Raw genomic sequence first — 18042 nt, 5'->3', positions numbered from 1 at the left:
CCTCTTGTTAGTGGTGTTTATAGAGTGTGGCAAAGGGGGCCTTCCGATTTGATGTCAGGCCCTTTAAGCAAGACAGAGTTAGTAGGATAAGAATTTCAGGGGTGGGAGTTATTCCTTTTTTTTTTTATTAAAAAAATTTTTTTTGTTTATTTATTTTTGAGACAGAGAGAGACCGAGCGTGAGCAATGGAGGGACAGAGAGAGAGGGAGACACAGAATCTGGAACAGGCTCCAGGCTCTGATCTGTCAACACAGAGCCCAACTTGGGGCTCAAACTCACAAACCGTGAGATCATGACCTGAGCCGAAGTCAGACGCTTAACTGACTGAGCCACCCAGGCGCCCCCAGGGGTGGGAGTTATTCCTAACTTGATTCTATTTATAGACTGGCAGATGATGTAATGCACTCTAGATTCTACTCCCTTAATTACCAACGTACATCTGGGAAGCCCCTGTTCTTTGTGCATAACCTCAGGGAAGATTATATTGATTCTCTTTTACAGGTAAGGAAGAAGTAGAGGAGCGGTGCTTGGGTGGCTCAGTCTGTTGGGCTGCTGACTTCGGCTCAGGTTATGATCTCGCAGTTTGTGAGTTTGAGCCCTGTTGGGCCCTGTGCTGACAACTCGGAGCCTGGAGCTTCAGGTTCTGTGTCTCTCTCTCTCTCTTACCCTCCTCTGCTCATACCCTCTCTCTCTCTTTCTCTCTCTCAAAAATAAATAAGCAGTAAAAATAAATAAATAAAAAAGAAGTACAGGAGGTTGTGTCTGACGACAGGAGCAGCCGATCAGTATAAATAATCATATAAAGTTGGAAGGCACTTTTGCAGTTGTCACAACAACTTCCTCCACGTGCTTGCTCCTGCCTCGACAGATGCTGGGTTTCTCTCTAGCTGAGTGGCCACAGGGATCAAAACACTCTGGTTCCTGAGATGCCGCACCATCCCCTTGTTGAATAACTGGAATTCTAGACTGTTCTTTCACATGATAGATGAAAACCATCGTCTCTGTAACTTGCATCAGTTAGTTCTAATTTGTTCTAAGTAGCTGTGTCAAATATGTCTATTCATTGATCAATTGGTCCATTTATTCATTTTGTATCAGGCACTTACTACGTGCAGTATAGGGTGCAAGACATGAGCCTCAAATTCCAGGAGGTGACAAGTTAGTAGGACATAACATGGACACATGCCACATGAGCAGAATAAATTAGCTGCAACAGGAAAGAGGAGGGAGGAGATAGGAAGGGGTCAGGTCCTGATAGTATGGTCAGCAAATTCATCCTGGAGGAGGAAGCATTTAAAGCCACTTATCATTGGTACTAATGGCTTGAGGCTAAAAGGCAGAGATTTGGATGTGAAGACCGGAAGGATGAAGTGTTGGAGAAGTGATAGGTACTTTATATTCGCCAGAGCTCAGAGTTTGAATTGGTGCATGGGGGGTAGGTCTACAAAAGCTGGTGGAGTGTGAGATTGGGAAGGGCTTTCTGCGCCTGGAGTGGAGGGTAAGTGAGAGGAGCAGTGGAGACAGAGTTGTGAGTGAGGCCGTGTGGCCTTCACCTCATCTCAACTGCCAGCCTGCAGAGTTAAAGATTCTCCAGTGAGACAGGGCAGAGCCCTGGGGCCAGTGGCTGAGCAGTTGACAGTTTCGTGTAATATGATACCTGATGGCAGGAGACTGGGGCAACATGCCAGTTGTACGTGTTACGGGCCAGGAGCCCTGAGGTGGCCCCTGCAGTGGCAGTGTCAAGTGGGAGTTGAATGACAGTGACTGTGCCACAGCCCTGGAGACCACATACTGCATATTCTCCAGGGAGCATCCTCGTCCCCATGGCCCACACCTCCACACTGATTATATTCATGGGCAAGACCCTCCTAATTTCTGGTGAACAATTACTTACTAACACTTGGAAGTGCTTCCAGAGAATTGTGGTAGAGAATCCCCAGATCCGGATGTCTGTAGTGAAACACCTCAGGATTGATTTCCCTGCCTCTGCTGAGGTCTGCATGTAGGCTGAGCCCATATAATGAAAGAAGCTTTTAAAATACTTCAGGATAGAGGTATGTGTGCATATATGGATTTAACTTGAACGGTTTCTCCTTCGATCATGTATGCTTTGGTAATAAAGTCCATCATTACCATTATTCCTTCTGTTATTGAGCTTTTTTTTTTTCTCATCTAACCTTACAAAAAGGGGTTGCCATGGGTAAAGGAAGTACAATTAGAAGCTTCGTTGAAATATACAAATTTGAACTGACCTGTTGTTCACAAAATTTAGCCACTTGCTCAATAGAGGTTCATTTGCAACTTTGGGGAATCTTCGAACCTGTCTTCTCACACAATCCTGTTATTTGTGTTTTATTCTAAACTTCAGATTACCGGGGCGCCTGGGTGGCTCAGTCGGTTAAGCGTCCGACTTCAGCTCAGGTCATGATCTCATGGTTCGTGGGTTCGAGCCCCGCGTCAGGCTCTGTGCTGACTGCCAGCTCAGAGCCTGGAGCCTGTTTCAGATTCTGTGTCTTCCCCTCTCTCTGACCCTCCCCTGCTCACGCTGTCTCTCTCTCAGAAATAAATAAAACATTAAAAAAAATTTTTTTAAATAAACTTCAGATTACCTTCTTTTATTTTGCAAGTATTTATTGAGTACTTACTGTGTGCCAGGCTGTCTTCTAGGTGTTGGACTGCCTTAGTGAATCAAGTATTCAAAGATTCCTGCTCTCATAGAGCATACTTCAACAATCAATAGATAGGTAATGAATAAATAGATTAATTGAGTGCTATTTTAGAAGGAAACAAGTGTTAGGGGAAAAAGAAAAGGTAGATGGGTAGGAAGGCACAAGATCGCCAGGGAGTAGGGACTAGAGGGCCGGTTGCAATTTGAGACAGAGTGGCCAGGGCCATCTTCCTTAAGAAGGTGACACTGAGCAGACTTGGTGGTGAAGGGGTCAGGTAAGCAGGTGTCTGGGGGAAGAGAGCACCAAGGAAGGAAAACGGCAGGCGCAGAGGCAGGAGGTGTAGAGGCGTGTGTTTTTCCTTTCCCCATAGACTAGCAGTGGCTTAAGCAACCAAGGAGGAAGCTAGGAAAAGACAAAAGTCAAGTTTATTTGTAATAAAACTGGCTCAAAAGTACTTTAAAGAAAACTTTACAAACTGATTTAAGGTGGTAAAAAGGGTATTAGGGGATGTTTCTTGACTTTGAGACTTAATGGATTTGAATCCTGGCTGGGCCACCTTCTCCTTGTGAGATCTTAGGTGAGTTATTTGGCCCCTCTGTTCCTCTGTTTCCTCGTCTATAAAATGTAGCTAATGATAGTACCTATCTTCTAGGAGTACTTTGATGATTAAATAAGTCAATGTTAATTAAAAGCTTAGAACTCTCTCTGATGCATAGCAAGTGGTCAGGTATTAGCTATTGGTATAATTCTATCACTGCTACTTCTTTTTTTGTTTTTATGAGTTGGTGCCCTGGCATATTCTTCAAGTGTGTCCTAGGGGCTTAGTATGTATTTGTGTGTGTGTATTTGTGTGATGTGTTGGGAGTGTGGGGCTTAGTTTATAAAAGAGCTGTGAGAATTAGCTAAAATCTCACTGCTTAACACATGATAATGCCTCAATAAATGTTAGGTTCCGCCCCCCACCCCCACCCCCCCGCCCCGGCAGCATTTTCCAGCAAAGAAAAATTACAGAGAATTCCCCTCTGCTGCTCGCTATTAGTGAAGTTTTGGGCTGGTTTATGAGCATGAAGGCCAGGTAAAAACATTGCAGTGAGTCAAACTTTAGAAATTTGCTTTGTTCTTAGCACTTCCAGTGGAACCAAGAAATTCCCATGGGTCATTTTGAATGTCACTGGGAGGTAGAAAATGGGCAGTAGGTGGGTGAATAAGGAAGGAAATAAAATGAGGGAAAAACTGAAGAAATCGGGAAGCGCTTATTAAGACGATACCACTTTGAGATGAGGCCATTGGAAACCTGGGAGTCCCTGTCTCTGAAGACCTTTAAAAAGAGAAGGGACAGCATGAATCCAAGTGGAGCAGGTGTCCCTGACTGAACGGGCCAGGCCAGCGGCCTTTCCCAGCTCTCTGAGTCCCTGAGAGAACACCCCCTCTCCCCACTTGGCTATCCCATTGTTGGATTTACAAACTCAAATCAGTGTACATTTCCAGCTCTATTTAGAGTCATTAACACATGAGATACAAAAAAGGCCAAGAAGGACCAAGTCACTGTATATTGAGATAGCAGATGTTGAAAATCAGCTTTCTAGTCATCCGGGATCTGTCCCCAGCATCTCTGGGTGTGGCAGCTTCTGTGAAGCCGTGTGCTCTGCTGCGGGGAAAACAGCAGCGCTGTGGGCTGTGAGGGAGACAAGGAAAATGCACCTGAGGGGACTCCAGGGGCTTCAGGAGAAAGGATGCCGTGTCTCCACAGGACGGGGTGGGTGATGGGTTAGGCAGGAGAGAGAACTGAAGCCGGACACCCACTCCCTGTCTGCTGCTTGTTTTGCTTCCTAGGTGCGGCAGATGTCTCCAGTGCCACGGATCGTACCTTTTCAACAGCATCCAAGGATGGGGAAGGATCGTGTTACACGTCTCTGATTTCCAACATCTGTTACCCACCTCGGGAGGATTCTACATATTTCACTGGAATTCTTCAGAAGGAAAACGGCCATGTCACCACTTCAGAGAGCCCTGAGGAGTTGAGTACCCCGGGGCCCTCCTTACCGGATGTGCCTGGGACAGAGCCTCGTAGCTTATTTAGTTCTGATTCTGGAATAGAGATGACTCCTGCAGAGTCCACTGAAGTGAACAAGATCTTAGCAGACCCCCTAGACCAGATGAAAGCAGAAGCCTATAAATACATTGACATAACCAGGCCAGAGGAAGTAAAGTTTCAGGAGCAGTGTCACCCCAGCTTGGAAGAGAAAGGCTTGGACTTTAAGAATAAGGACACTGAAATCTCAACAAAAGCTGAAGAAGCCCGTGAACCGGAGAAACCAGCTCCTGTGGAGGGAAAAATCCTCAAGGACCATTTATTTGAAGAATCAACATTTGCATCTTATATAGATGATCTCTCTGAAGAACAGCACAGTGCTCCTCTGATCACTGCCCCCATCAAAATCACGCTGACTGAGATCGAACATTCTGTTGAAACTGCGACCCAAGAGAAGTCCCCCGAGAAGCAAGATATCTGTCTCAAACCAAGTCCTGATACAGTCCCCACAGTCACCGTCTCAGAGCCTGAAGATGACAGCCCAGGATCTGTCACTCCCCCATCTTCTGGAACAGGTAAGGGAGCTAGGGTTCCTTGCCTTGGGAAACCCCAGGATTTGGAAACCTGAATTTTAAAGGGATGTAAATCTGAATTCAAAATATTTTACTATAGGGTCCCTTTAAGTCTCAGTTTAACTAATTTAATTAACATGCAACTTTTTCAGTCTTTTTAAAAAAATATTTATTTATTTTGAGGGAAGTGGGAGAGGCAGAGAGAGAATCCCAAGCAGACTCCACCTTGTCAGCCCAGAGCCCAACATGGGGTCCAATATCACAGACTATAAGATCGTGACTCAAGCTCAAATCAAGAGTTGGACGCTTAACCGACTGAGCCACCCAGGCGCCCTAGCATTCAACTTGTTCAGTCTTCTGTCCATGGTACAAAGGTTGAGATCTGGGATTTTCCTTAAAGTCCTATCAGATTTCCCTTATAAACTGTTTCTTTCCTCATTTGAGGAGAGAGGTGAAGATGACGCACTGAAACATGAAAATCCTCATGTGGCTTCACTATTCAGAGCAGAGAGGGAGGCGCTGCCTGCTTCTAGGTTAGCCTTGCAGCTGGACTTCCCAGTCACCTGGAGGCATCACAGAGAGAGCACCTTAGCTGTTCTCCCCAGACCAGCTCAGCCACCTGGGACAGGGCATTTCACATTCCTCGTCCCAGCTCCAGGTCTGTACAACGAAGGAGGCCTGGGGTGGACTTTAGGGTCTTTAGGGGGATGTGAACAGTGAGAGGAAACCTAAAAAAAAGGATACTCTTCCCCTCCCTTCAATCTCAGCAGGGTCATTTTGGTCTTTCTACTTTGTTGAAGTGCTGCATATAGTTTTATTTCTTAAACTTAGAGGATTTATTTGATTAGGGTAAAAAAGTTCCAAATTCACTAAACTTATGATCTTTTTCAACTTGAACATTCTCCTACTGTGACCTAAGGCTGGGTGTTAACCCATACTCAGTATATCCTCTCAAACACAAAGGGGTCTCCTACCCCCCGGGTGAAAGGCTAGTGTGGTAGCAGGCACGTCCCCACACCACCCTGGGAAGCTCATCCCAGGTAGCAAAAGTGGAGCCTCTGGATCTCCATCTCTCTGGAATGTTCATGAGCTATCAGGATGGAGAGGACCATAAGATGTCTTTGGATATTCCCCTGCCTCTGGTGGCTGGCATTCTTGCCCAATCAAAAGCAATTTACAAACCTTTCTGATCAAAAAAAAAAAAAAAAGATTTGCAGTATGTCAGGCGAAAGAGCTTTTACTGAAGTGTTAAAACAGATTCAAGGCCTATTAGGAGTAATTGCTCTAAATCCTGATAATGCAGTAAGTCCAAGTGTTAGAGGGGACTTCACAGAAGTCCCTCCTGCCCTGTTTCCCTAAAGATTTAGCATCATTTCTTCTCCTTCCCCAACCTGAGCTCAGACTTAATTCAACTATAGGGTTGAAGGGTTTTAAAGGTCCACTGCATCACCTCCCTGATTTTCAAATTCATTCATTCACTCAACAAACATACTTTCTTTTGGCGGGGCACTCTGCTAGGCACCGGTGAGGCTAGAACTGAAAAAACAAAAACCCAGTTTATGCCATCTGCCTAGTGTGATTTGTGTTCTGAGAGAGGGAAACATAGCATGCTGTGGAACACTGGAGTCCAGCAGCTCCCCAGGTGAACGGAGCAGGAGGAAATAAACAGGTGAAGGGGAGGGGTGGCCTTCCAGTCTGAGAAGACTCAAGGACATGGAGGTGTGAGGCCACAGTGAATTTCCATGCAGTATAAATTGAGATTTGGGTAGTGACGACAAATAAGGAAACTGAGGCTCCAAGTGAATTAGATGTGACTTGTTCCAGATTACAGCATGAGGTAGGGACATATCCGAGTCTCAAAGCCTCCTTGTGGTCTTTGTGACAATGCATCGTCAAACCCTTCTGTTATCCAATGACTTAAAGATACTGATGCTTGGAAGATGTAGGCTATATTATCTGCTGTGTTTTCTCAAGCTCCAGGCTTGCCTGGTGATCAGTTTAGAAGAGCTTCAGCCCGTCTTCATGAAGAGTGAAATGCCCCAGCAATACAGGTCCATTTACATGGCACCTGCCTCATGTAAAAACTACAGTTTACGGAGCTGATGAGAAAGATCTGATATGATGTAGGGTTTATGAATTTTTTAAGGAATTTCCTTCTGTTTTTCTTTGAGTGGCCATAGGCCAGTGGGATTTTAGAGAAACTTCAAGATAAGACAAAGACAGGTCTGGCCGACGTGATCTTGGGGTTTTATGACCTTGGGTTGTCCACTTGAGAGCATGGAATTAGGGCAATGGTTTTCTCTTCAGTTGTTCCAAATAAATATTCTAAGCAAAGCTTATTGAAGAAAGAGAAAGTCCCCAGACCCAGTACACAGTCCTGTCCCACGTTCAGCTCCTCTCTCCACACACACCTCACATCATAACACCGGAGTCCAACAGATAAGAATAAACCTAACAGGAAAGATAGGAGGAAGTAGCTTGTCCCTGAGGCCTTTCTCCTTGTTCTTTTTATCCTAAAAGGTTACCATAACTCCCTCCCCATCTTATGAGCCCCTGGCACTCCAGGCATGTGACACTCTCATAATAATGATTCTAATTATTATTAATAATAATTCTAATTATCTGTACAATTCTAATACTTCTAATTATGCAAATTCTGAATCAGGAGAAATTCTCATTTAGAACAATTTTAACCACACGCCCTGAAGCTTAAGTGAGGAGTCTAATATATTTCCTTCACTTCCAATAAATTATTCCATTTTGTAAGTTTCTCCAAAGTACTGAGCTATTTTCATCATGTTAAATAATATATTCTGAGGCACAGAAGCAAAAATTCTTACAGCTTACATATTGGAAATGCCTTCTCAGCAAAGACCAGTCATGAATACAAGTGAAGCATTCTAGGAACATGTACTAATTGCCCTGCAACACACCAGACCGTTGGCCTACTGGCACCACATTGTTTTTGACACGGTACCTAAGAGTAGGTTATGGAGGTCATGGATGTTCTTCAAGGTGTTAGCCTCAGAAAGGACAGAAATTGAGAGGTCAGTGTTAAACCACCCCAGCTTCCTTTAGCAAAAAATAAGCAATAAAAAGTAAACCAATTTCACAGCATCTGAAATTCCACAGAGTCTGATTATAATAAGTAGTGAGAGAGTGTTGGGCATGAAGGGGTTAAAGGTGGCCTCTCTGAGGAGGTGACATGTGATCGGAGATCTGAATGAGGAGAAGGAGCTTACAGTTCAAAGGAAGGGGTTAAATGGGGACAGAGGATAGCAAGTGCACAGGCCCCCAGGCTGTATTGTTTAGGAGCCGAAAGATGATGCAAAGAACTGTTAACCTTAAAAATAGCTATTTTGCCAGAAAACATTGGTTTATTCAGGAAGGGCAGAGCATTACAATTCAGGACATGCTATCTATGGTAAAACCATAGGCAAGTGCAACAAAGGCCGAGAACATTATTTTATGGATAAGACCAAGGGAGCTGGGAGGGGTTGTTCTGAATGAAAGTCCACTGGAGAAAAGCAAGAGTTCAGAGACGGTTTCTCACTGACTGAGTTGCAGGGGTAAACAGCTTCTTCTAGAAGAGTCAATGTACATCTTTTTCTCTTGGGGCCTGTTGATGGTTCTTCTGTTGGAGTCTGCAATTGACAGTTCTTCCTATAATGGACACTGAGTGGAATAGCACCCCCTGCTAGCCTGTCAAGTTGTTAGCAAGGTTTCCCTTTATTAACTTTTACAGGGACAAAGGAAAAGTATGGCACAGATCAGAGTTGGAGAGGGGGGCAGGGCCCAGATCGTTCAGGGATTCACATGCTAGGATGAAGAATTTGGATTTTGTTCCAAATGCATTGGGAAACTGCTGGAGGGTTTTAATCTGGGAAGTGATATCACTCATTCAGTCATCCATTCACTTAATGAGTATGTGTTGACCATTTATTGCGGCCAGGCATTGTCCCATCACCACTGAGGATACAATGCTGAAACCTAACAAGCTTTCTGCCTGCATGGAACCTATATTCTAGTTGGAAAGACTTACATACAAGTAAATAAATGTGTGATATAATATTAGGTATTTATAATGGTAATGAAGAACAATAAAGCAAGATACAGTATAAGAAGGTGATAGAGTAGTTGTGAGGAAAGTCTTCTTGCTAATGGTTCTGAGCAGAGACCTGAAATGAGGTAGGGAAGGAGCAAGCCATGAAGACACCTGAGGAAGAGGTGCCAGGGCTGGAGCTGGGAATGTTTTGTGTGTTCAAGGAGCAACTGCAAGGTCAATGTGGCCAGACTGGGGAGAAGGAAGGGAAGAGTGGCAGAATCAGATGTGTGTTTTCAAATGATCCCTCTGGATGATGAGTGAAGAATGAGCCAGGGACACAGGGGAGATCTGAATGGCAGCATCATTCACCATTGGACGGTGGCATCTGTGACTTGATAAACTGGCCCATATTCACCTTTCCTTTTATCATTCTAAATTATATTGTCATAATTAGCAGCAGCAGCAAACACATCTCCCTGGGCAGGGCAATTCTAACCTTCTCAGTTTTTATAATCTGTTCAGTTATTGTTGTTGATTCTTTCTAGATTTGCTGGGTCAATTGTGACACATAATTACCAATATCTTAGCTAGATGCCCATAAATTTTTAAAGTTAGGGTACAAACACTTCTATTTCATTTTAGTTTTTTTCCCTGATTCCTCTTAGCACTCTGTCAAACTTTCGGTTCCTATTAAGAACAAAGGATAACATCTATAATTTCTACTGAGATGCTTTTAACTCATAATAAGGATGGATCTTTTTCAGGGTCATACCTTCACCTGCCCAAGATGAAACGCATTAGGCCCTTTCACCTCACACCCCGCCACTGTCTGATACCATCCTATTCTTGACTAAATAAAGCAGCAACCTTGAGCCTTTTCTGACCTCCGTACCTCAGTGATTTGCAGCTGAGATAGGGTTGCCAAATAAAACACTCATATTGCATAAGATATCCTTACACGTAACAAATTCAAAGTTTAGTAGAGATTCAAATATGACTGGATGTCCTGTATTTTTATTTGCTCAATCTGCCAACCCTAACTGGAGGTGACTTTAGAATTACCCTTGGAGTGGGGCACCTGGTGACTCAGTGTCTGACTTTTGATTTTGGCTCAGGTCATGATCTCACGGTTCATGAGTTCGAGCCGTACGTCTGGCTTTGTGCTGACAGTGTGGAGTCTGCGTGATTCTCTCCCCACCCCCATGAGTCCCCTCACTTATGTTCCCTCTTTCTCAAAAATTAAAAAAAAAAAAAGAATTACCCTTGGAGATACAAAATGCAGATGGTTAGGCCCCTCCAGATTTATTTCTACTAAGTTAGAATTTCTGAGGGCAATTCTGAGCCATACATGTGATTAAGAACCACTGTCCAAAAGATGTGAGCTAGTCCTCACATCAGCTCTGCTTTATTGAGGACCTCCTGTCTGCCAGATATTGCACTAGGGGCTAGAGATATGACCAGGAATAAAAAGATGCCAGTTGCCCTTTGCCCTCCTGGTGCTTTCAGTCTGGGGTCAGAGAAAGCAGGGGAGGGTAAAGAGACAGACATTAATGAAATCATCATGTAAACAAATACAAAGCCACCCAGGGCTTCTAGCTATGGAAGATGAGTAGACACTAGCCAGTATCCTGAGCCACGCAGCACCGGGCGGGCTTGCACACAGGGCAGGCTGCCTTGCAGGGCCACTTGTAGCCTCCTGAGCCCCAGGCCCTGCCTGCCTGTATCATGGTTTCCTAGGAATGGTGTACATGCAGTGGTGACTTTGGTCCGACCCTTTGGGCTTCCTTGTGATACCTAGAAATCATCACAGCTCCTACCTCCGGGCCTTGGCACTATCTGTTCCCTTTGTTTGGCATGCTTTTTCCTCTAATTATCTTCCTGATAATTATCAGGAAGTGATAAATATCTTCCACTCTCTTACCTCCTTGAGTGTTGAATATAGGTTACCTTCTCAATGACGTCTATCTTGACTATCCTATTTAAAATTGCAGATTCATCCCCACCCCATCCCAGCACTCCTGATCCCTTCACCCTATTCTACTTTTTTTCACAGCACTCAACATCTTCTTATATACTATATACTTTACTAATTTATTATATATAATTGATGAACTGCGTTTTCTCACTAAAATAAAAGCAGAAATTTTGTTACCGATTTCATTCATTAATGTATCCTAAATGCCTATGAATTTTTTTTAATGTTTATTTTAGAGAGAGAGAGAAAGCACTCGAGAATACAGAGGAAGGGCAGAGAGAGAGGGAGACAGAATTCTAAGCAGGCTCCAGGCTCCAAGCTATGAGCACAGAGCCCCATATGGGGCTCAAATTCACAAACTATGAGATCATGACCTGAGCCAAAATCAGACATTTAACAGGCTGAGTGCCCCACCCCCCGCCCCCCACCTCCAATGCCGTATAAGAAAGCCCAACATATAATAGATGTAAGAATGCTGTCAGGTTAAAGGATAAAACCAATTCTGCTCTATAAAGAATTAGACAAATCTAAAATGTTTTGTCCATTGAGGTTCTCCCACAGTCCTAAAGCAACAGATTACCTAGCCATAGTGTGCTCTCCTCACCACCCTCCCAAATCAGTGGCCTCAAAGCTTTGGAGAAATGCCTAGTATTTCTTGCTTATAAAAGGGCCACTGTCTGGGATAGTCTGAAATAAAGACCTGCTGTATGGCAAGGGAAAAACCAAGCTCCTGAAAACTGTTGTCATGGTGATCCCAGGTAGTCTCCTCTAAGGGAGAGAAATATCAGCAAGATTGCTGGTGAAGTTTCTAGGCCATCTGGATAAACATCAGGCAGAAGGCAGGCATTCACCCAGGGGACTGGGGGTGATTCTTAGGTTTTGTTCTTCTCAAGTGGAGGGTAGGAGAGGAAAAAGAATGATAGTGGGCTCCGCCATCCATTAGAAGCCCAGGGGGCATTGTGCTGCAATCCTCACAGCCTGCATGGTAGAACTGGCAAAAACTTTCTCTTATATTGTCCAATTGGTTACACTTTTCACCAAAAATGAGTAAAAGTATTGATTCTTAGGGGATATGTAAAGCTCAGAAGTCATTGTATGTACGGATCCAGAATGGAGAGAAAGCTTTCTTTGTCTCACTGAAGGCTGGAGCATGTAAAGCAGTGGACAAGGCGTAATGGATGATGTTCAGATTTGTTGATATTGGTGGGCCACATTAGAGAGTTATTCGCAGCACGTTACCTGAAGAAATCCGTGAACTTGGAAAACTCCCCTGAGACAGTGTATCAGAAATTAAAACCATGCTTTCCAGAATGTTTGCCACGTTGAAAGAGAAAAGCCAACCCAGGCGCTGTTGCTAAGAAATTGCTTTGTCATTGTTTTAAAGTAGCTAGATTAAGATACATAGGTATGTAAAGCACTGATTAATTGGGCCATAACAGTAATTAGCCTTCTCCTTCAGGTGGCCTGCCTTTTCAGCATAGCCCTGGAAACAGACGATTTTTGTGCTAATGAGATAAATGTGTTTCTCCGGCAACAAGAAAACATCTCCCCTAATGAAATTTTGTTTTATTTCTTCTCTCTGTGTCCATCTGTCTGTCTGTGTGTGTGCCTCTCTGGCTCTTTCTCGCTTTGTGGGACGACAGAACCATCTGCCGCAGAATCCCAGGGGAAATGCAGCATCTCCGAGGATGAGCTTATCACTGCCATTAAAGAAGCAAAGGGTTTATCCTATGAAACGGCGGAGAGCCCACGGCCGGTGGGCCAGGTGGCCAGCAGGCCCGAGGCCAAGGCCAGGTCCGGGCTGCCAGCCATCCCCAGCCCCCTAGACCACGAGGCCAGCAGCGCCGAATCGGGGGACTCGGAGATCGAGCTGGTGTCCGAGGACCCGCTGGCCGCCGAGGACGCGCTGCCCCCGGGCTACGTGAGCTTCGGGCACGTGGGCGGCCCGCCGCCGTCGCCCGCCTCGCCGTCCATCCAGTACAGCATCCTGAGGGAGGAGCGCGAGGCCGAGCTGGACAGCGAGCTCATCATCGAGTCGTGCGACGCGTCCTCCGCCTCGGAGGAGAGCCCCAAGCGGGAGCAGGACTCGCCCCCGATGAAGCCCGGCGTTCTGGACGCCATCCGGGAGGAGCCCGGCGCCCGGGCCGAGGAGGGCGCGCCCGGCCCCTTCCCCAAGCTCACCCCGGCCGCCCGGCAGACCGGCCCCGAGCTGTCCTCTGGGGACGGGGCCCCAGCGCCCGACGGGCCCGCCGCGCAGCAGCGCCAACCTGCGGAAGCGGCGAGCTCCGGCCCAAGCCCGGCGGCCGCCACGCGCCCCGAGCCTCGGGGTCCCGGCGTCGCGCCCCCTCTGCTGTTCCTCAGTAAGCAACAAGGTAAAGTGACCGCTTTCCTCCTTGAAGCGACTTGTCTGCGCAGTAGTGTTCTTCCCATGGGTGCTCTCAGGTACTCAGCACGCGAAACGTACTCAACCTGGCCTGGCTGGTCGACCAGTTGACCAGAGAACAACCAGGGGACGAGGGGGAAGATGTGCCGGGGACTGTGGGCTTCCCAGCTGGGACTTGGGTGAGAGGCACGTGCTCCAGGGGCAGCGCTGCACTGGCTCAACTCCTGAGTCCCAGGTGATGAGCACTTTTGTGTACGAGCCTAGATCTCCTGAATGGAGGGAATGCGTCCTTGCTTTCATCCCGGGGTTGAATTTCCTTCCTTGTTTGGGAAGGGGTGGATTTTTTGTAATTGTCAAAGCTCATTTCCAATCTCCCACCCCTCAGTGATGGAGAGTGGCTCTGTCAACCCACCATCAGCACATTCATTCGCCCCCTAAAATTGTTTCTTAAATAGTCCCTGGCGGATCTCAGCTCTAACCCAGGGAACAAGGCATTTGGACCTTGATTCAGGTTTCTATGTCCCAACTAGTCAGGAAAGACAGAGACCAACGTTATTTCCAGAATTTCTCTTGTTCTTCAAACAAGACCTAATTTGATTCTTAAATTCACTTATAATTCAGAATGATTGTAATTTGGCCATTATAATTTTCCTGTGAGAAATCCTGAGTTGAAGTCTTCAAATGGGTAAATGGAAGTCGTTGTTTTATCTTACAGACGTTGTACGTGAAGAACGTGTAGCACTCTTCACGTACGCTTCTTCCCAAATCATCTACTACACCTGACTGCAGTTGTATTATAGAATTCAGGAAAGGAATCAAGGGGTCAGTGAATAAATTAGGCCCTGTGCAGTCTAGTTCACGGGCTACGTTGAGGGAAGGGAGGGAACCTCTCTCCAGCTCCTGGGTGGAGAACACCCAGGCAGAACTTTAAAACAAACCCTAAAAGCACAGCACTATTCAAAGTCCCTCCCATCCATCTCTTTTGCTTGTTGCTTCTTTAGGAGTATTTTGCCTTCTGGGGTAAATGATTTCATGAGTACATCCTCCTTCCTGTATATATGCTAACTTTAGTGATCTTGGTAGCAATTAAAGTGCTTCATATAAAAATAAAGGGCAAAATCTTTCCTATTATAGATTGAAAGATTGCTTCTAAATTCTTTAAAATTGGAGCAGGGGAACACATTGGAACAGGGGAATCTAGAGGGATGTAATAAAAAGATAAGCCTGCTGCATGTTTGCTGGTGGCTTAGACACATGGCATCATATAGTGGTATCATATATGTAATTGACTTTAGATTTCCCAAATAACTCTTAAGTGAGAGTTTAAAGTGTATTTAGTGTGTGCATTGGTGAGGGTATTTGATGGCAGATTTAACAGTGGCTGTGTTTGTTGGGTGAATATTGAAACCAATTTGGATTCTTTTCCTACCACTCTGACCGTGATGGGGATGGACCCTGCAACTTGCAGGGAGCCCTGAGAAATAGTGTAAGCACAAACCGTGTTCCATCCCTTTCCGTCCTAAAGTGGTGGAGCTTGAATCTGGCTAGGCCTGAGTTCCTATCACTGCATTTTACAGGACTCATGTTTCCATTTTATCCCCTAACTAGCGTTCCTGAAATAGTCACCATGTGTGCAGTGCTGTTCATGTATATATATTCTCAGAAGCAAATTAATCGGGTGGCTAATAAGGAGAAAATAGAATTGTGCAGGCCCATTTCTCTCCCTAGTAAATGTGAGAGATGAGTAGGACAGGTGGAACCGACTGAGTGGCCAGACATCTCATGAAGAGCTAAGGCGGTGGATAACCGCAGCTGTGAATGCAAAGGCTTCTGAGCCAATTCTGGTATCATTTGAATCTCTGTGCAAGTTGCCCCATATCACTTGGACCCTCTGCTGCCAGGTTTAGATGTTAGAGAGAAAAGAGTGGCAGTCTTTTCAAATGATTCGGGCATGCCAGGGTGAATAACCTCTGCTCTCTGCCCCGAGGGGTCCTTTGAAATCCAGTCTCCCTCTGAAACTTACTGCTCAGCTGCATTATCTATAGAGAGTCTAAAAGGCCGTTCTGGGGGCAGCCAAGCACCAGAGGTCTTGGGCGGATGACTCAGTGCTGCCAGCATGTTATTTGAGCTCTGAGGTTCCTCCTCATCTCACCTGCCCCATCTCAGCAGGTGCTGCCCAGCATCCCACAGCTGTTCTTAATCACTGTCAGTGGACAGTAGGATTGTGCGCATGTCAAGCAGGACTCTGTCAGCATTAAAGTCAGGTCAGCTTCTGTGGTTTCCTTCTCTTGCCCACTGAAGCCTCGGGCAGTATAAATGCATTCAAGTTCAAGTATTCACAGCATGCTCATCTCCCTGGCTTTGGAGCCATGCTGCGGATGCTGAGCTAAGTTGCAGAAAGGTCCAGAAATACTTAGAATAAGGTTTGGCAGATACCTGATGGCATCATAATAGGTACTGTCGAGGAGTTTCAGGGTTTACTGGTGCACGTACCCTGAAAAGGTCTGTTTTTGGAGCTTTTCACCCTTCAGAGGCCTCTAGTGCTATTGCACTGGAGACAAAATGCAGTTCGTCGTATTCTAGTTCCCTTCCCCTCTGCACCCCTGAACTTCTGCTGCCCTATAATTCTGCTCTCCCACACCTTCCAGGAAGGTCTGTGAGGAACATCAGAATCTGAGAGCATAGATAAGTTTTCACTGCCGCAAGTTAACCCTGACTGTTAGGAGCATCTGAGTGAAAAGCCAATACAGAGATTCTTAATAAAACACGAATACCCAATGTGACCCGTCAGGATGAGTGTGTGGTATTTACCAAGCCTGTAGGTTTTTTTTTGTTTTTGTTTTTTTATCAGTGTTCCTCATGGTTCATCTTCTGGGAACACATTTTTGGTAATTAGTGGTCTCTAGATACTTACTTTCACTCCCTACATTCTGATTTCTTTACCTTGCCGCTCAAGAGTATGGTCCTTGGACCAGTCATGTGGGGCTTCTGTGAGAGCATGTTAGCAGTGTCACTCCGTCCCAGACCTACAGAATCAGAATCTGCATTTTGACAAGATCCTCTAGTAATTCCTAGGCATGGCAGAGCTTGAGAAGCAGTGCTTTATAGACTATGGCAGCCAGCTTTCACGTTTCTACCTGTAACCATCCTGATGAAGGTCACCAGTGACACCTTCTTGCCCCGAAAATGGCCTCTTTTGAGCTCATCTTTTTTTTTTTTTGTCCTCTCTGGTAATCTAATATCATATGGCTGGCGAGTCTTGAAAACACCAGAGAGAAAGTAGTGTATATTCATAATAAGACATTTAAGCTGCACAAAATGGTGCAAAATAAAAGTTACAGTCCCCTACTCCACCATCCTGATCTAATTCTCAGAGATAATCATAGGTTTTAGTTTGATTTTGCCATTCCTGTTCCTTTCAGAAATTTTCTTGAAGTTTTCGGGCACATACAATGTGTTACTGCCCGAGCGCTATCACACTGTACAGACTGCCTCGTAACTTACTTCCTGTAACAGTAAAATCCGGGACAATACCCACTCTAATGAACATTGTTCTCTCCTTCTCAGAACTTTTTTCTCCCTTATCTCCCTGATTTGTCCCCTTCCTGTTCCATTTCTTACTCTCTGACCTCTTTTCCGATCTTTTTTGCCACCTTCCTTCCAGCTCCTCTGTCTTGCCTCTGAATTCTGTCCCTGTCTTTCCTCGTCCCTCATTTCCTTGCTGTCTTCTATACAGGGTTTCAGCCACTGCCTTAGGTGCCCCACCTTGCAGATCTCTGGCTTTGGGGAATTCTGCTATGTTCTATGCCCATTTCCCCACTGTTGGCTGGACATCCCATAGACCCTTCAAATGCAATATGTTGATGTTACTTGTCAAAATCTGCTCCTTTCATTCCTCTATGCCCTTCCTGAGCTAATGACAGGATATCATTTGGGCTTCACTCTGGCTTGGACATTCAAATCAGGTCTAGATCTAAATAAAGACTTCCTAGCCTGAGACAAAGTTAAAAGTACAATCTGAATGTAAAGTCTTCTGGTAGTGTTTGGTTATAAAATTATCATCCAGGTGATCCAGAATGTTCTTAACATTTGAAGGATTATCAAAATAAAAACCACGAAATTCTCTTTGTGGCACTCTTTTCTTTTTTTTTTTAAGTAAGTCTGTGGGTTTTTTTTTTTCTTTTAACATTTATTCATGTTTTGAGAGACAGAAAGAGACAGAACGTGCGTAGGGGAGGGACAGAGAGAGAGGGAGACACAGAATCTGAAGCAGGCTCCAAGCTTTGAACTGACAGCACAGAGCCCAACGTGGGTCTCGAACTTACGGACCGTGAGATCATGACCTGAGCTGAAGTTGGACACTCAA

The 18042-nt window shown here is 45.3% G+C and overlaps 1 protein-coding gene across 1 annotated transcript in view; it reads left to right on the top strand.

Annotated features, from left to right (window-relative positions):
• Positions 1–18042, top strand: part of RTN1 (reticulon 1) — a 226724-nt gene that overhangs the window by 116334 nt on the left and 92348 nt on the right. Inside the window, exons 2-3 of the mRNA XM_039240756.1 lie at positions 4503–5276; positions 12937–13665. Coding sequence (XP_039096687.1) covers positions 4503–5276; positions 12937–13665 — 1503 coding nt within the window. The remainder of the gene's footprint in view (positions 1–4502; positions 5277–12936; positions 13666–18042) is intronic.

The sequence above is a fragment of the Hyaena hyaena genome, unplaced genomic scaffold (genome assembly GCF_003009895.1).
Source record: "Hyaena hyaena isolate Hyena2069 unplaced genomic scaffold, ASM300989v1 scaffold_181, whole genome shotgun sequence".
Taxonomy (NCBI): domain Eukaryota; kingdom Metazoa; phylum Chordata; class Mammalia; order Carnivora; family Hyaenidae; genus Hyaena; species Hyaena hyaena.
Note: the sequence above shows the minus strand (reverse complement) of the source record. Positions and strands in the feature narration are given on the sequence as shown.